Below are 20422 nucleotides of genomic sequence, written 5' to 3' on the forward strand. Positions count from 1 at the left end.
CTTGGCACGTTTTATTAGAATTGGGAGAAAACATATCATGTCTGTAAATTATTTTATGTTCAAAGTTGATTTTAAAAAGACATTATATTGTTCTATAAAAAAAACCTATATTCAATATTCATACAGATTAATAAAAGTAAAGCTGTATGGAACACAAATTCTGTGTTTTCAAAAAATATTTTCAACTGAAAATTGAATTCTTTTAGTGATGGGATTATCTCTTAATCTTTATCCGTCTTTCAGCACCAAGATCTGAAATGAAAATGTGACAGTTTTAAGAAGTGCAGCTTCTTTATAATTAGTGCACGTCCGTTCGTCTGTTATCCTTATACTACGAAACCTGTGAATAGCAAAAATTGTAACGTTTTATTGTTTAAATCTTGGCTCTAAATGGCCAATAACTAACAGGGTGGGTCCATTTCCCCATTTTTTTTAGATTTTACTGTTATCATAATTTGTGGAAGTCATATTAACTAAAGACGTAAAAATGTAGTAATAGTTATTTCTCGCATCGTATTATAAACGGCTTTCCGCGGATATGAACACAATAATAGTGTCTGACTGATTATGACGTAACAAAAAAATTAGCCAATGAGATTAAAAGATTAAAACTAGTTTTTTTTAGCCACGAGGTGCCGAAGGCACCGGCTAAAAAAACTGGCTTTAATCTTATGATTGTACATTTTTATATTCGTAGAAAGCTGGATATAATACGATGCTAGACATAGTTTTTTCGTATTCATGAGAACCGGTTCCTATCCACCGGATTCAAATGAATACGAGAAAAAAATTACAGTAGTAATTCATTGGTCTAAATTAGACAAAGGTTCGACTACAAACAAAGGGTAGGTCGTCTGCAATGATTGAATGTGCCTTTAAAAGGATGAATCCCAATTTTGGACACACAGAAAACTGTCCCGAATTTGTATTAATTTTGAGGAACAAGACTCCAGTTACGTCATATTTTTCTTTCCCGAAAAAGGTAAGGGGGAAAGAAAAAAAGGGAAGGGGGGAAGAAAAAAGAGATGGGAGAAAAGGGGGTTTTCCCCATCTCTTTTGAAGAGATTTTCTTCCCCCCTTCCCTTTTTCGGGAAAGAAAAATATGACGTAACTGGAGTCTTGTTTCTCAAAATTAATACAAATTCGGGACAGTTTTCTGTGTGTCCCAATTTTGCTATCACCTATTATCAGGGGTATGATTGGGTGATATGAATGCGTGGAGACAATTTCACATTAGTAAGCAAAAAAACTATTGCTGCGCTACTTATAAACAGTACCGTTCTTGTTTTCTTAAATTTCGAGTATTTTTAGATCTACTTCCGAAAGTACATACAGCTATTATGCTAAATGTCTACTTTTAAAATTTTTAAGACAAAGACTTTCAAGTTTATTCTTTTGAGGGGGACAAATAAGGGGTCTCATTGGTTTGAGGGGGGAAATATCATTAAATATTTTTAAAAACCCTGAGGGGAGTAAAAGATTTGCTTCAAAGTTTGGGGTGGGTAAACATCCCCTTACCTCCACCCTTGGACTTGTATGTTTATTAACATTTCATTTATTTGACAACATAATGCAATTAATTGAATTATGGTATGTGGCTAATATGTCATTCATTGTTCTCGCGTTTTTGTTAGCTGTGCCATTTCAAATTGTGTAAAATTAGGTTTGACTGGACAGTAGATAGTAAAAACAGTACAGTGTACCCTGGAGAGTGTACAAGTATACATATATATAATTAGGTATGACTGGAAGTGGATAGTACTAACAGTACAGTGTACCCTTGAGACTGTACAAATATACTGTACATATATGTAATTAGGTATGACTGGACAGTGGACAATACAAATAGTACAGTGTACCCTTGAGACTGTACAAGTATACATATATGTAATTAGGTATGACTGGACAGTGGACAATACAAATAGTACAGTGTACCCTGGAGAATGTACAAGTATACACAAATACAACTGGACAGAAAAGTAAGAATTTCTGATAGAAAATCTACTCTATGATTCGAAACGTCCGTTCGTCTATCTTTCCATATGTTACTTCGTGATAATAAGACTATCATAGGAATATAATATCATAAAAAAAATATTTACAAAGCTGTCATTACAAATTTAACTACAAGAATAAAACAAACTCTTTATCTCTTTTTTTTGGGAGAGGGTTGGGAGGGGAGGTATATAATCTCACGGGTAGGGGTAATTAATATTATGTGGGGTGTAGATACCCCACATAATATGTTGATGGTGGTTAAAAATTTACACCGGCGGTGGTATAAACCCCTTCACACCTGGTTCTTGGCCAAACTGAAAATCATGTACAATATCGTATTACAGACAATTCTCAGCGAATAATAAAATAAAAATTATAAAATTATTACGAGTTTTTTTAGCCCGGACCTTCGTTGCTTTAATCTAAAATTTTCCATTTTAATACCCGCGGAAAGCTGTCTTTAACACGATACAATTTTTTTGTTTTTAGATGTAATTTTGTGAATGGAAATGAAGATTGTCAAGAGGTTGATGGATTTCTAAATTATGTCAGGAAATAAGTTTAACTTCTATATTATTTACTAGTTGCCTCGCCCCTAGATTCTAGTTCATAAATAGTTTATACAGTTTTTTTTACATCGTCATGCTGAAACTAACTTTAAATGGGTGGAATATATTGATAGAAATAGCATAAAATAGGACTTTTACCGAATTAAAAAATAACCTCGTATTTTAATGTGCTTTCTCTCAAAGTGCTAGTTGAGCATTGGTACTTCCTTCTCCCCCCTATTTCTGAATTAAATTTAAAAAAAAGGTGGACTAAAAATTTTCTAAGGATTACCCCTTCGAGGGGTCATAACTCTTCTGGACTATAACTGTGGTAACACTGCGTGGCAAGCCAGTGCCCCATAAAACCTAACCTAAAGTAATAAACAAACAAACAAACAAAAAACCTCCCTCCCTCCCTCTGTTTTCAATTTGTATCAAAATAAGAGGACGTTGGGGGATTTCAGCGCTTTAAAGGAAACCGCTGACTTCACTGGCTACATACGCTCCCCTGAAAATGTAATTAAACTTAAACCCACTTCAGTATTCTATACTGTACATTTGGACATACGTTATATCCAGTTGGGATAGCTGTCTACGTTATATGGTTGATTCTACTCTTCATTGGTCTGGCGTTCAGTGCAGATAATTTCTTCTGTCCTAACATTGAAGTTATCTCTAAAACGTTAAGGTAATATTATGTGGGTGGTTTCCCTCAAAGTGGCTAGTTGAGCACAGACCTCCCATTATTTTCGAAGACGAAGAAAGTCACTCAATGACATCATAAAAATGAGGGATGAGGAGAGGAGGAGTGGAAAAGAAAACCCCTAAAAAAAGGATGGATAATCCTTCGTTTTTATGACGTAAAATGCTGATTTTTTGAGGGACTTTCTTCGTCTTCTTATTTTCAAATACATTGAACTACGGGAGGACGGGGTAGTTTATCCTGTGTTTATTTTGATCATAATGACTCAATGAGTACAGAGTGACCCGCAGGGTTAAGAGTACCAATGATAAAAAAATAAAATAACTCCTACCTCCCTGCTGTTTTAAATTTATTTTTAAAAATAATGGTTTTGATTGATCTTTAATCAAATGAAAACTGTTAAAATTTTGATTTCCAGTTGCTAAATTTGCTGCTGTAATGAAGTAACCACGTGTCTTCTGGTAGTTTCTGCAATAGATATATCAATGCATTACTTGGATGTTGAACCAGATATTTATGTACTTTAATAAAGTGATACTCGCAGCTGGTTAAAATAATGATGTATGTTGTCAGACTTGTATCTTTATTATAAATGGAAAAAACATTATTATGATTGTATAAATATTCCAAGTATTTATTTATATTTCCTAAGAAATTCATATTACAATTACTTATAATCAAACATAATTATGCATTATATTTTTTATTTGTATAAGCTGTCATGTTCAGAGAGGGGTTATATTAGTCCTCAAAGTTTTATAATAACGCTTTGTTATTCGTTGGCTTAACAAAGTTGGAGACTTTTGTTTGGATTGGGTGGTTCATGAAGTTGAGTGTCCAAACGTATCAACCATTAATTGTAATTTACAGAAGGGGTTATTTTGTTTATTATCATTGGGGATGCACACAAATTTATCGGCCATTGTCTTATCCCTTTAGATCCCTGTTCATTTGACATCATGTATAAAGAATGACTTCTAAAAATTAAATCTATTAGTAGAAAAGTTTTGACACAGCTAGTTTGAACCAAACATTAAAGATTGATTGAAAGTAACACAAAAGTCCACAAAATGACACTGAATGAGATAACATGTTTTTAAAACTTTGGGTAACAGTATAAATAACTATTTCCAAGCAAAAAGGTAATTGGTGCCAGAAAGGCATATATTTTCTATCCACAAAAGCTTTGCAACCAATAAATGTAATAATCCTTGTTATAAATACATTATCATCAAATTATGTTACTGTTATACTTCTAGAGAACAATAAGTTTGCCTACGTTTTTATCTTCATATTAAGAAGATTAATTTCTGCGAAATAGTATTAGTTAATTTTCTAAGCTGTGGCACCACTTGATAAAAAGTAAAAACTAATTAAATCTGAACTTTTAATAACTTAAAATGTTTGGAACTAGTACAGTTCACGGTAAAATGTTCCTGGTAACGATTATCTACAAAAATCAAAATCATTTATTTATCCTTAAGATCATACAACTACCCTCGATCTTGGACACTCCGCCATCGAGTAAACTTTAACGAGCATTTTATTTTATTACAGGATTCAATAATAATTATCAAACATTAGCTATAATTATCGGTGTTTTTTTTTATTTTCCACCATATCTATCTGACATATGATAAAATAAAATACATATTTATTTATAAATTATTATTACGGCAGGTGTCATACACACGTGTGGCCAGGTGCAAGCGTAGCCCTCTTGGCTGGAGCGCGACCTTGGTGTTGGCGGACGCTATTGTTGGCCGACCACACGCAAATGACTTTGACTATCTCTGTTATAATAGTCTAATAAACAATATTATCTTGAATTTTTGTATCCGACTACACCCCTACAAAATCTTTTGAACTAATGTCCAAACGGTGGAACGCGTAAATTATATAAATAGTATCACTTTAGCCAGCTACAAGTTTCACTTTTTATTTAGTAAATAAATAATAATCTGAAGAAAAAAATTTGAAACACCTACCGGCTCATTGACATTGCAAAATGACTACTGCCACTAAGCCGGTAGGTGTTTCCCGGTTTACCACTGTCATTGCTTTCAAGAACGGCTCACTACAGGCAGCCCTGAAAAAGTTTTTTTCCTGATCACTAATACCATTTTGAATTAAAGATCCATGTTTTTGTTGGCAGTACTTGCAGTGGCAGCACCTAATGAATACAATATCCAGCTAAAGATCCAAGTAATAATAAATCTTAAATCCATTTGTTTAGATTATCTCAGAATGTGGCCGGAGTAACCATAATGGCCCTGGGCAACGGAGCGCCAGACATTTTTTCTTCACTGGCGGGCATCTCCGCAGAAAGACCTGAACTAGGAATTTAGTTATTTGCTTGTTTTGAACTTTTAACAACAAGGTACGACGTTTAATGTTTTGTAAAATATAAAAAAAATTGGTGAAAAGGAAAAAAGAACAAATTTTTTATCTTTATGCCTAACCAAGGCTGGGTTTCCCAATATACCCAATATAAGCTAACCTAACCTGACCTTAAGTAATATCAAATAAGGCTTAACAAGACACTAAGGAAAAGAATTTTTATTAGTTTTTATAATACTAGCGGCTTCGCCCCTAGCCTCTAGGGGCTTTGCCCCAAGAGGTTTAATCAAACCAATTTTTCGTATTTTAGATTTAAAAGAAAAATAAAAAAAAAATTTGTGAGGGGAAAATCTTTTTTGTTTTATTTTTTTTGGGGGGGGGTGGGTAGTCTTCCCCACTATTTTAATTTAATTTTATTTTTGGGGGGGGGGGTTAGGGGTGTCCCACTCCCCAAGAAAATAGTTATAAACCTTCCCGGGACCTATGAGAAGCTATCCTGTAAAGGAGAACCCGATCGGTTGAGCGGTTAGCGAGATCCTTCGCTACAAACAAACAGACAGACAAACAAACAAACAGACAGACAGACATCGTTCTACTTTGTATTATGGATAAAACCATTTAAAGTCATAACTAGGAATATAACTATGTGAATCAAATAGTTTTTGGAGAACTTTTTGGAGCTGGAGTTTTTGTGACGACTATAGTAGCTGGCTCTGTGGCTGTCACGAAACCTTTTAAGGTAAACATTATCTACGTAATAGTAATACGATGTTTGTCTCATAGAGAAAAAAATAAAAGAGAGGAATCGAAGCAACTAGAAGACGAAAATAGGCAGTGGGCCTAGAGGCCTACTTAGCGCTGTTGCCGCGCTAAAATTTATTGCTATTCCACTACTTTTCAAATGGGAGGATTAAAAATTATTTAAAAAAATATTTTTTTACTTTTTACTATTTCCATATTTAGGGCAAGAATATTAGATTAGATATTTTCATTTTAATGTTTTTATTAAAAATTACATAGAATTTTATTTTTATTTAAAAAAATTTGTTCATGAAAGATGAATCCTTCTATTTCTAAAAAGGGGGAAATTTTTTTCATAATGAACATTCAGCTGATTCTGACCGCCCACGGCTGTTTGCTAAATATCGCTTTTCTTTTTATTCACATTATTATTTATCATTGACTTACAAAAAGCCCTGGGCGGTTTTTGATTTTCGTCTGCTTCTAAATTTAGGGATGGGGAAGTAGTATTTTACTATGAAAAAGGGGTGAGTATTCATCCTCTTATCCTTTTTCCTTATGGTTTGTCTGTATGTTTTTTTGTCACTGCAAATAAAAGTAACTGGTTCCCTAACTGGTAACAAACCTACAATATAATACAAATTTTCATTTTTATTTGTAACAATTTTATAAATCTTATGCATTGCATACTGCTACTTAAAATATATCTATTTTTTTTTGTACATTTTTAAAAGTTTTTTTTTATATATTTTTAGAATTTACTTTGATGCAAGAATTATTTAATTTTCCACATGAAAGGTTTTCCCTTATTTTATCACTGCACAGTAACTTAAATTTACCTATTTTTAGAGTTTGAGAAATATTATGGATATATTATTACTCGGATGTTACACCAGATTTTTATGTATTCTAATTGAAGCGAAAATTGCAGCGGGCTAAGATAACGATATCCCCATCATTTCCCATCCTATTGGATGAACGAACTGGCAAATAAAAGAGTTATATGTTACATTGACGACAATTTATCCGATGTCATTATATCCACGTATATTCTATATCCATTGAGGAACAATATGTTGTAGCATTGATCCTTATTCATTTTCCTTGAGTTGATTGTGTTGTTCGATGGGGGGGGGGGGGGGGTTGAGAGGAGGGGTACAAAAAATACTGTTCCATTTTGACATTCATTATTTTTTTTCTTTTAACTATATGTCTATCTAGCTAAAAAAAACATACTTTTCCTTGCCTTGGTGAACTGCCAATATATTTATTTAAGGTAATGGAAAGGCCATTTTTGAGGGATGTTACATTCTATCTGGTGGCTGGATTCTGGGCTTTCTACATTTTCTGGAAACAGGTTTAGGTTGGAGAAAATCTGCTCTATAAGTATCTATGTCTGTCTTTCGGTCGTTGCATCTGTCTGTATTGTTAGAGAGTTGCAACTTTTAATTTTGAAAAGTGCAGATAATTCAGTTTCGTCAATATTTTTAGGAGAAAAACTGCTCCTTAATTTTTTATTGCTTTTTGGTCTGTAAGAGGAAAAGAAAAAGAAACATCTATGAAAAACGAGATTAAAGATAAAAACACACATCTTCATTTCAAAAATTGAATGAATTTTATTTATCTACATTACATAACATTTTTCAAGATAAAATATTTATTTTCAATTTTAAGAAAGGGTTCTCTACAAATTTTTAGATATTGGTTTTAGTTCTATCATTGGCTATTCATTTTATCTGTAACTAATCTATTTATATGTTTCTTAGGATCTAGTGCAGTTAATGGTAAAATGTTATCTCCAAAAATCTTAAGCTTTAAAGGCTACTAGCTGGCAAACGGCTAAATGCACGTTGCATGCCCCCACATCGTGATAATCGGCATAATAAGGCCTATAAATAATTTAGAATATTCAAGATCCAATGCTGCACAGAGAAAGCTTCACTGAGAAAAAACCGCGTACAACTAATAACTATAACTAATAAGGGGGCTATAGCACTTACACATCCAGCAAATTTACAGTTGATGTATTTTTGGCAAAATGTTTTCTTCCTTTTTCACATGCCATAAATACATCCAACACTGGCATTTACACATCCATACTTTTTCAATTATATGTCATAAATACATCCAGCACTGGCAAATACACATCTAGATTAATTTATATGAATATTTATTTACAATCAATTAGATTATGTACAGTATAGTTTAAAATTTTATGCCCTATTTTAGTTACTCTCCCCCTATTTACTCCCTTCCCTTTTTCTCAAGTTGCTCCCAACAAAACATTAATACCTTTGAGCAAGTGGTCAAATTATTTCTATATATAATGCTAATTTAGATATTCATTGTTAGTTCATAGTACTACAGTAATGCCTATCTTAAGAGACATATTTGTCCATTGGCACCAGTCACATAGCAGTCAAATGTAGAAGCTCCATTACTTGATACTGAAATTTCATGTTTTGATTTAAATGAAAATCCAGATGTGGAAATAACTTATTCCAAATACAAGATGATGTTTTTTTTCTCGAAAGAAGTATTATGGATACCCAGTACAGGGATTCACTTATTAAGTGGTGATTTTGGTCGACCTATATATAGGATGAGAGGGGAGGTGGGAAAGGAAAACCCCTAAAAAAGAAATGAATTTTTGTTATGTCACAAAGATAAAAAGTTAGTTCTTATATAATTTACATCCTATATTAAGTAACAGGCTGTGTGTCTTTATATCTTTTGCTATTACGGATATGCTTAATCTTGTTACTCTACATAGCATTATTTAAACTTTTAAAATAGCACCGCTGTTTTCCTATTAGTATGGTTGTCTCTACATATTACATAATTTATATCCTATATTAAGTAAGAGGATATAAGTGTGTCTTTATATCCTTTGACCAATATTATTATATTATAATTTAAATCTTTATAATGCTTTCTATTTTAACATGATAAAAATATATTATATCTCAAATAATATAAAAATGTATTGTTTTCTTATCATTTTACATTAAATTTCTATGGATGTATAAATGCCTGTGTCGGATGTATTTATGACATATAATTGAAAAAGTATGGATGTGTAAATGCCAGTATTGGATGTATTTATGGCAAGAGAATCGATTTTACTGTCATTTATACAGTAAAAATTCAGTTTGTCATAAATACATCCATTGCACTGGCGAAAACACATCCACTGTAAATTTGCTGGATGTATAAATGGCAGTCCCCCCTAATAAGTCTTTTTCGCGCATTTATGTTCTCTGCGAGATAACTGTGAATAATTGAGAATGACTTTTTCTGATTATTGTTGGTTAAAATTCTGTGCGAGCATCTATAAAATCTATAAAATCCGACGTTTTGCCGTTAGCAGTCTTTAAAGTTTTTAGATATTAGGAAATAATCGTTACCAGGAACATTTTACCATAAACTGCACTAGATTCATTACGTACATACCCAAGTCATTTTGTGCTTGACTGACTGACCGTATTTGATATAACTGAATCAAAATTTAGGCAATTTAAATCGTTTAATCGATTTAAATGCTTTCAACATGTTTATATTTTCCTATTTTAACACTAACTTTGGACAGAATTTTATCTATTTTTCTAATTTTTAATATAATAATTCCTTGAACAACTAGGTACAATTACATAATCACAATAATAAGGGTCTCACTTCCCTTTAGCTACAGCACAAAAACAAGTTTTACGTTACAATAACATCCAAATTTTCAGCAATTTCAAATGCTACTAATCATCTGATTTACGGCCTCTGTCTAGAATAAGGTCTTGGAATAGTTATTTCTCGCATCGTATTATAAACGGCTTTCCGCGGATATAGAATGGACAATTATGAGATTAAAACTAGTTTTTTTTAGCCCCGAGCAGCCAAAGGCACCGGGTAAAAAAACTGGTTTTAATCTTATGATTGTACATTTTTATATTCGCAGAAAGCTGGATATAAAACAATGCTAGACATAGTTTTTTTCGTATGGATGAGAACCGGTTCCTATCCACCGGATTCGAATGAATACGAGAAAACTATTTAATTTTTGCATCTTGGTCATCAAGATTAAATTTTATACTGTTATTTTGTTAAGGATATTTATCTGTATGATTCCCTGGGATTCCTGGGACTATATATAGTTTACATAATTGTGGTAGTACTGGGCAGATATGTTTACAATAAAATTAGAACTGATCAACATTATTCTCAACAGGTTAGATCTGGTGAATTAACTTCAACCTTTTTTATTGAATTTTCCTATTGATCTATGAATATTACAAAGATAGGAATAGGTTTTTAATAGGAGATAAGTTATTTATCGCATCGTATTAGACAGTTTTCCGAGAATTGAAAATTATAATATTTCTAGTAGTGGTTTTGAAGCTATACCTGAAAACATTTTACCTAGCAAATACAATGCCAAAACTAAATGTTTAGTTATAAAAAGTAAAAACTTGAGGTACTTTTTAGAAGTTAGTAAAAGTGGCTTCACAGCTTATGACGTCCAAAAAAATTAACCAATGAGAGGCCACTATAAATTTTACCTGCATTGGTCAATTTTAGTGTATAATGGCCTCTCATTGGTTATTTTTTTTGACGTCATAATCTGTGACGCCACTTTTACTAGCTTCTACTTTTTATATGTTGGGTTTTAAATTCTTTTTCTCAACTTAACTTAAATATGTATTAAGTGGAATAGGAGGCCATATATCTTACAAATTTAGTGAAAAACAACAAATTACATTATATTTCTAACTATAGGTTTTCAAAGCTGTTTATGATGTTTTGCCCAGTTTTCGCCAATTTTTCTTGAAATATTAAAGTTTCTTTAATTGATATCAGTATTATTATGCTTTAAAATACAGTTTTAGAACTTTCTAGTCGAACCATTCATGTAAAATCTGAAACTCTTTATAATGCCTAAAAAAATTACTATAATACAATACAACTGACCAATGAAAGGTAAATACACAGACTAAATTGCCAATGGCAGGTCAGTATATCTTTTTATTGACCAATGTTAGGTCAGTATGACGTAACTTTTTATGGCTACTCTAAAAAAAGCTTCGTAAAAACTGAAATTATTAAATATTTTGATAATTGAACATTTTTTTAGATTAATGAATATGAAGAAACCGAGGGTAGTGAAGAACTTCCTTCAAGTCCAGGTATAATAGATGTATAATTACTTGGATGTTACACCAGGTTTTCAAGTACTCTAAGAAAATGATACTCACAACTGTCTAAAATAACAATACCTTCTTTACCCCTTTTACTGAATATTCGAAATGAGCAATAAATGAGGTCCATATAAGCAACCTAAATTGACGACAAATTTTCCCCTGTTTATATATCCACGTATACTATATCTAAGTATATATATTAATCACTACTAGCAGCTACGCCTCTCCAGGCCTCAAGGGGCACTTGAGGAGGGATGAGTTGAATCCTAAAACCTATTTTTTTAAATTTAGATTTTAAAAAAAGAATAAAGAAGAATTTTTTGGGGGGAGAAGGGGGGGACCTTTTTCTATTTTTTTTTTCTCTTGGGAGGGTTGTGGTACCCTCCCCCAAAATAGTTATAAACCTTCATGGGACCTATGAGAAGCTACCCTGTAAATGAGACCCCAATCGGTTCAGCGGTTAGCGAGATCCTTCGGTACAGACAAACATACACACAGACAAACACACATCCTGTTACTTTTTATAAGGATTATCCTATACTATAAAGTAAAAAGGTTTATTTTTCTGAAGCTAAAGATCTCTAACAATAATCAGAATTGTTTGTACTTTAAAATCACTTGTGAAGGAAACCTTAATAGATATCTTAGGGGTGGTTTTAGGCCATTTTCCTATCCATCCCCACCCCAAACACACTCATCTATAGACTAGACAAATTATTTTACTGTTAGGAACAGACATTCAAGAGCAGAACATTTTTTAAAATCTTTACATAAATTTAAAAGAATGTGTGTCCGTTTTTGTAAGGATATCTGTAATCACTGAACCGATATTGTTCTCCTTTACAGCGAAGTATTGCACATGCCCTGCAAAGGTTTTTAGCTATTTTAGGAAAGAAACAGACCCCTTAGAGGTCTCTAGGGACATATTGCCGATATTGAAATTATATTTTAGAAACAAGTGATTGTGAAACAACGAAAGTACTACCAGGAAGCGAAGCTTCTATGACAATGGGTCTTAAACTTCATCAGCTAGCCAACTCTCTTGCAGTTATATCAAGGAAATTCTGAACTTGTTTGTTAAGATTTGCTTTTCTGGAAGTTATCATTTTAAATGTATTGTACGTGATGTTAACACTTTATAATAATTTTGTATTTTAGCCCAAAACAGACGCAACTCTACAGTTAAGACTTCCAAACAAAGGTCATGCAATCAAAGGGTTGGTTGTCTGTAGGACGTTTGATCATATAATCGTGGATTATTAAGCAAGATTGGGTTCGTCCGGAGATACATAGAAATAAGATAAAGTTGTGTATATATAACTAGCGGATTCGCCCCTAGCTTCTAGGGGCTTTGCCCCAAGAGTTAATTTTAAAAAAAATAAACAAAAATAGAAAAAATAATTAAAAATTGGAGGTACCCCCACTAATTTGGAACTTTTTTTCAGTTTTTGGAGGGTTGGGGATGACCCATCCCCCAAGAAAATAGCCTAAATAGGTATATTCCCTAAAGAGTAGAATCCGATCGGTTTAGTGGTTACAGAGATCTTAAGCGACAGACGGACAGTCAGACATCAAACAACTTTGTTATTTATATGGGTTATAGTTATATAGTCTATCCGAGGTCACTATGACGTAATTAAAGACATACAAACTTATCCTAAGTATAAAATAATATTGCTATTCATTAATGACAAAGTAAATAATTTATTCAAATTGATAAACCCTTTGACCCAATTTTTTCATTGAATCTATTGTTTGTAAAAGTATCATCCAAAATATAAATCACTTACACAACTTTTAAGTGTTAGAAAAGTTGGTAAAATCCATTATTTGCCATATGGAACTTGTTATACCCCCCTGTCTTTTGAAGATATCAGGGTCATTTAGGAAAGGAGGGGACACTAAACTGTAAATTACAAAGTACCTAAAATTTTATTAGCATGCTTTCTCATTAAAAAACTGTGGGTACTTTTAATAAATCATGATTGGTTGGTGTATATAATTTGCAGTGCTTAAACTTTTCAACCAAAATGATTTTTCGAAATTTCGAAACTTTAAGGCAAGGTACTGAAGTATTTTTTTTTTACCATACTTAAAAAGTCTTCAATATTCGGACATAAATGCTTACAACATAAAAAGTTAGAGGAACACATACTGAGCCAAAAAGATAATTCTCAAAAACAGTTTTTAAAAATGTTGAACTTTGATGACACAGATATTCTTTTTGGAGATAAAGGTTATTCTCGTATTTATTCGAATCCGGTGGATAGGAACCGGTTCTCATCCATACGAAAAAACTATGTCTAGCATGGTATTATATCCAGCTTTCTACGAATATAAAAATGTACAATCATAAGACTTAACCCAGTTTTTTTAGCCGGTGCCTTCGGCACCTCGGGGTTAAAAAAATAGTTTTAATCTTATAATTGTACATTCTATATCCGCGGAAAGCCGTTTATAATACGATGCGAGAAATAACTATTATCAAATAATAGTTTTGCGGCGCTTTCAAAGATAAACTCTTGAAATCTTGCATGAATTTCTTCATTGATGTAAATTTTATATAAAAAAAGAGGAAAAATTTCATTTTACTATTAAAGTACATTTTCAAAACTGCGTTATCGTAGAAAAATTATTAAACCTTTTTATATGTTTATTAGAAGCTTTGTCTCTAGCTTCTAGGGGGTGTTGATAGATAACAAAAAATAGCCCAAAACCATTTCAAAATATTAATAAAGCTTTTTGGAAAAGTATAACTATTGGGACTAGCATTTACTGAGATCTTTAGCTTCCGACAAAAAACTTACACCTTTTTATTATAGGAGAAAATATAATTAGATTCAACAATGCGATACGGATTGTAAAGGCAAGCACAGTACACCTAAGTTCAGAAAAAAAATCAGGATTGAATGGGCTGAAACTGGAATTATTGGACGTTTTTACCTTGTTCTAAAGGTATTTTTTGTAGTATAGCTTCTCTAAAAGTAATCTTTGGTCGGTAATACACTTTAATACCGTTTTCATGAAAAAGGAAGAATTTAAACTAAAGTAAAAAGATTTTCTAATTTTATCCTACGATGTCAAAGAGCATTGTTTTAAGGTTATTTTAACCATTTCATTAAGACAGGATATTTGTATGTATGTCTGATATGATATGGTTCTCATTTACAGGGTAACTTCTCATAGGTCCTGGGAAGGTTTATAAATATTTTGGGAGGAGGGTACCACCACCCTCCAAAGATCAACCACCCCTAGATAAGAAAAAATTTTAATTTTAAAAAAATAGAAAATAATTTTTTTCTTTTTCTTTTTAAATTTAAAAAGAAAATTGAGTTATAAAATTCAACTCCTACCTCTTCAAGTGCCCCTAAGATCATAAACTACTTAATACAATTATGCTTTGCATACTCAGACTGCGAGAAGTTTAAAGTAGCTGCGATAAAAAATAATATTAAATTTACTTTTTTTTTCAGGCACCTCTTGTGTTTTTGTTCAAGATGACTATTCCATTGTAAGTATTATAAACAAAGATGATTTCTTCTCATGGTAGCCAAGATATGTTTATCATTATAATAAAATAACAGGATGTGTGTCTGTGCGTCTGTTTGTCTATCTGTACCGAAGAATCCCTCTAACCGCTGAATCGATCGGGTTATCCTAACAGGGTAGCTTCTCATAGGTCCATTTAACCTTTTTTGGAAGGGTAAACCACCATCCAAAGATCAATCGAAAAAAAATAACGCTGCCCTGTGGAGAATTTTGCAACTAGCTAAAAACATAACTAACACCATCTATCGGCGAAAAAAATATTTTTGCTAAATAGCTGTTTTTATAATAGATTGAAAAGAAACAATTTTCTCGTATTCATGTAAATCCGGTGGATAGGAACCGGTTTTCATTCATACGAAAAACAATTTTCTCGTATTCATTCGAATCCGGTGGATAAGAACCGGTTCTTATCTATACGAAAAAACTATGTCTAGCATCGTATCATATCCAGCTTTAATGTACAATTATAAGATTAAAACCAGATTTTTGGCCCGTGTCTTCGGCACCTCGATGCTAAAAAACTGGTTTTAATCTTATAATTGTAATTCTATATCCGTGGAAAGCTGTTTATAATACGATGCGAGAAATAACTATTACGTGTCACTATAGGCCTCTAGGGGCGAAGCCGCTATTATCGAATATAGACCATGGGTTATGAATAGGGGGTCAGTTGCTCGACAGACACATACAGGGGAAGCGTCCAGTACTCCTCTTATTATCCTAATATAGAAAGTAGTAAGTTTTTTTTTGTCTGTAGTTTAAGATTACGATAACTTTTGAATTGATTAGGTTCTCCATTTTGTGGAGGCTTTGCATAGTTCCCAGTATGGTTTTTGGCTATTTCATTTTTTAGTTTTAAGTCGTTGAGTGTTTTTAGGCTATTTTTCACCTACGAACACAAAGCCCCTAGATGCCAGGGGCACAGCTGCTAATATCGTCACAAAGTAATAAAAAATATGAATAGCTTCACTTTGAAATATTTTATATTTATAATTTAAAAAAAGGCTCTTCATTCAATTTTATTATTTTTATTAATCAATGAATTGAAGACTTTCATAATTTTTTAAAGAGAGCTTTACGTATTTGTTCTTTTGTTTCTTTTTACAATTAGATATTTCCAAGTGATTAATTATCAATTAAAAATTCATTATTTTTATTTATTGTGGCCCTTTCAAAAAGTTTCAATCGTTTCCTGTTTATCGAGCGATTAGAAATAAATTTAATTTTGAACTATTTTATTTGCGATTTCAGTACAAGAATGTATGTATGCTTAACATATATTTGCTTTCAACTATGGGTCATCATACATTATCTATTCTATGAATATATATGGGATAGATTCAGAAAGCGTTACAGAAAGTTGGTATCAACTATTTGTCATCAAATAACATTTATTTAATGTCTATAAGAATCAGTGAATCAGAAAGTGGGTGCCAACTGTTTGTCATCATACAAAATATTCATTCTCTGATTATAAAGTTGGTATCAACAATTGGTCTATATAGGATAGATCCAGAAAGTGTTACAGAAAGTTGGTACCAACGATTGGTCATCATATAATATTTATTCTATGTCTATATAGAATAGATCCAGAAAGTGTTACAGAAAGTTGGTATCAACTATTTGTCATCATACAATATTTATTCTATGCCTATCTAGGATAGATCCAGAAAGTGTTACAGAAAGTTGGAGCCAAGTATTGGTCATCATACAATATTTATTCTTTGCCTATATAGGATAGACCCAGAAAGTGTTACAGAAAGTTGGTATTAACTATTTGTCATCATACAATATTTATTCTATGCCTATCTAGGATAGATCCAGAAAGTGTTACAGAAAGTTGGAGCCAACTATTTGTCATCATACAATATTTATTCTATGCCTATCTAGGATAGATTCAGAAAGTGTTACAGAAAGTTGGAGCCAATTATTGGTCATCATGCAATATTTATTCTATACCTATATAGGATAGATCCAGAAAGTGTTACAGAAAGTTGGAGCCAACTATTTGTCATCATACACTATTTATTCAATGGCTATATAGGATAGATCCAGAAAGTGTTACAACAAGTTGGAGCCAAGTATTGGTCATCATACAATATATATTCTTTGCCTATATAGGATAGACCAAGAAAGTGTTAGAGAGAATTGGTGTCAACTATTGGTTATCATATAATATTTATTTATTCTATGTCTATATAGAATAGATCCAGAAAGTGTCACAGAGAGTTGGTGTCAACTATTGGTCATCATACAATATTTATTCTATGCCTATATAGGATAGATCCAGAAAGTGTTACAGAAAGTTGGTGTCAACTATTGGTCATGCTGCAATGTTTATTATCACCTACCTTTATTGTTTTTGCTACAGCCACTGCTTTTGGTAAGGTTTATTCTGGGGCGGCTTCTAACAAAGTGCCCAGTCGAGCATACAAACACCTCATTCTTATCTATAAATATAAAATAAAAGGAAAGTTGGGGGAGTTTTTCTTGTGTTAGTTTATGTACCTAAATTTCTAGTTAGGTTATGTTATATTGGGTTATATTGGTAAAGCTCTTAATCATTTCAAAACTTATAGAAATTAAATTATTTTTATAACCTACCAAAAACTTTTCATTTGTACAGTAAATGATCATACTTATTGTTTAGATACTATTGGAAATAGCTATCTATCTGTGTATCAAATGGTCCTTGTTCTCTCTCCACTTCTGGCCATCCTGGTGGCTTTCACATCCAGGTATAAGAATAACATATTCAGGGATAGGTATTTTTGCCTCGACAGCTTTCCGCGGATATTAAAATGAAAAATTATAAGATTAAAACTGTTGTTAATCTTATGCTTTTGTGAATGTTGTTATTATTGTTTTTGTAGCAAAGCTACTCTATTGTTTACTCTGCTTTTCCGTTCTTCCGCCAGGCCGTGGGAAATATGATATTAAAGAGCATTCAGTATATAATTTACTTTTTTAGGAAGAAATTTTTATTTTCTCTTTTTTATGACAAATGAAATTTATATATAACCCACACTTTGTTCGTTTGTCCATCAATGATTTAGTTGTGTTTGCCTTCTTATGGATGTTATTATCATGTTAAAACTCTAATAAATGTAGTTATTCAAAAATTAGATTTTCACTTAATTTAATTATTCTAGATCAACACAGCCGCCTCTTTACTTTCCCGTTATGTCATTCGTTGGCTTTGTTGTTTCTGTAGTTTGGATTTATATCATTGCTAATGAATTAGTTTCACTGTTGAAGGTTAGTACGCTTTCAAATATCAAAACTTAGAGATGTAAAGACATTTAGCAATGGACTATAGATTAATTTACACCCCCCAATTACGATAAACAAGATTAGGCCTTTCTCCCTGAATAATTTAAATTTATTTGTATGAGTAAATTTGCCTTTCGCTGTTTTAAATTTTTTATTAATAAAAATTTAAGTTTATTTTAGTAGCGAAGCTACTCTACAAACCAATTAATTTTGGTTTGTCTGTATGAAACGTACGTTTCATTTACCCTTACAGGGATATAATCTCCAAAATTTAAATAAATGAAAAATCTATTTTTTGTTTTTAGGGGTGTTATATATCTCTTGAAGAAAAAAACATAAACGCTCAACAAGTCTAAAGCAACGCTCTCTTTAAAATTGAATACCTTAGTTGTTTGAGCTCTAAAGATATTTATATTGTCATGCCATAGTTTTACAATTCTAAGCCAACTAATCCTTTATTTTTACTCTTCTAACCGATACCCCTAGGCTTAATCTCGAACAAGCTCTTTATCCCAAGTTTCCCGGATAAATTAAAAATGCTCGGCAATTAGAAGTTGCATTTAATTAGCTGAAATAAGGCATATGAAGCCCACTAAATTAATTATATATTTAGGCCTTTGGAGTTGTTTTCGGGCTATCCGATGCAATCCTTGGGTTGACTGTGCTTGCTTGGGGTAACTCTATCGGTGACTTGATTGCGGATACGGCTATGGCCAAGCGCGGTCATCCGCGGACAGGTTTTAGTGCCTGCTTTGGAGGTCCCTTGTTTAATTTGCTGCTAGGTAATGTTTTTTTTTTGTTGTTGTAAGGGACGGTTCTCTGTATTAGGTCCCAAGGCAATATCAACACAACCAGTGCAGTGCGGACAACCAACAATTTGATAGCAAGACCCCTGTGTCAAAGTCTTAACTGTGCATTAATAGAAATATAAGAATAGAAGCATATTCTGAACCCTTTTTTTTGTCAAATCTAAGAAGGAACATTTCTAGCAGACAAAAGTATTGTTTACTTTCGACTCAAGCTGATGTGGATTCTTAAAAAAATATAGACTCGCTACTCGATAGTGAGGCAAAATTATTTTTGTGAAAAATCATCCAAAAGCACATTAAAAATCTACAAAAATTAAACAAAATCATATGTTAATAACCCTTTTAAGATTTTATTTAATTTTTGTAAATTTTTTTATTCGATTTTGGAAGATTTTTTACAAAAATAATTTTGCCTCACCAGCGAGTAGCCAGCCTAACCTTTTTTTAAGAATCCACCTCGTTTCGAAGCTTTCAAATTTAAACGAAATTTTTGGGCAATTAATTCTGATTCCACAAAGCTTTCTACTAAGAAAATATACTGTTTACAGCTGACTTTTATCTATGTATGAAATGAAAAAAAACATGCATTCGTAACAAGATGTGTACAAAATTTCAACCAATGAAATTAAATGTATGTACCGATGCGATTCTCCTATTGGCTCAATCAGACATTCCCTCTCTTTCTTAGTACCTTTATTTGTGCATTGTAATGTGTTGCGACTGTTTTGGTATAATGATATTATTATGCTCTATATGATTTTTGGTGTTTATTCCCTTTTGTGACAACGCCTCTTATGAGGGCTCATATGATGGCTAGTTCTATAGAATGCTACTACCAAGTGCCTGTTAAAAACGATTCAAAATCTATTTTCAGGAATTGGACTTCCATTCACAATCCAGCTGCTTCAATCTCGGGGAGAACACAGCATATCATTGGAGTTCAACGTGATGACCTTGACCCTGTCCATTGGCCTGGGGGTCAGCCTGCTTTTCTCCTACCTGTTCCTACCTCTATTCAAGTTCCGAGCATCCAGGCTCTATGGAATTATTTTGATTGTTGCTTATGTTGTCTTTTTGGTTATTTGTTTTGTTGTTCAGTTTTCTGTTCTATAATTGTTTGTACTATGTACAATTTTTATTTGTTTTGTAAATATCTTTCCAGTATGGCTTTAAAACCGATTAATATCCATTCGAACCATGCTGAAAAATAATGCATAACATAGTAGTAAAGACAATTTTCTATGAATATTAAAATAAAAATCATAAAATCAA

At 32.3% G+C, this 20422-nt stretch overlaps 1 protein-coding gene across 1 annotated transcript in view; it reads left to right on the forward strand.

Annotated features, from left to right (window-relative positions):
• LOC145304205 (mitochondrial sodium/calcium exchanger protein-like) overlaps nucleotides 1–20422 on the forward strand; it is a 48033-nt gene extending 27611 nt beyond the window's left edge. The window contains exons 2-17 of the mRNA XM_080146026.1: nucleotides 1896–1979; nucleotides 2488–2546; nucleotides 3084–3234; nucleotides 5486–5586; nucleotides 6246–6328; nucleotides 7607–7687; nucleotides 10430–10549; nucleotides 11453–11504; nucleotides 12472–12575; nucleotides 14421–14474; nucleotides 14993–15030; nucleotides 17348–17451; nucleotides 17719–17806; nucleotides 18221–18326; nucleotides 18955–19123; nucleotides 20025–20422. Coding sequence (XP_080002152.1) covers nucleotides 1896–1979; nucleotides 2488–2546; nucleotides 3084–3234; nucleotides 5486–5586; nucleotides 6246–6328; nucleotides 7607–7687; nucleotides 10430–10549; nucleotides 11453–11504; nucleotides 12472–12575; nucleotides 14421–14474; nucleotides 14993–15030; nucleotides 17348–17451; nucleotides 17719–17806; nucleotides 18221–18326; nucleotides 18955–19123; nucleotides 20025–20263 — 1633 coding nt within the window. The 3' untranslated portion in view covers nucleotides 20264–20422. The remainder of the gene's footprint in view (nucleotides 1–1895; nucleotides 1980–2487; nucleotides 2547–3083; nucleotides 3235–5485; nucleotides 5587–6245; nucleotides 6329–7606; nucleotides 7688–10429; nucleotides 10550–11452; nucleotides 11505–12471; nucleotides 12576–14420; nucleotides 14475–14992; nucleotides 15031–17347; nucleotides 17452–17718; nucleotides 17807–18220; nucleotides 18327–18954; nucleotides 19124–20024) is intronic.

Source organism: Acartia tonsa, chromosome 2 (assembly GCF_053477335.1).
Source record: "Acartia tonsa isolate MP-2025a chromosome 2, ASM5347733v1, whole genome shotgun sequence".
Taxonomy (NCBI): domain Eukaryota; kingdom Metazoa; phylum Arthropoda; class Copepoda; order Calanoida; family Acartiidae; genus Acartia; species Acartia tonsa.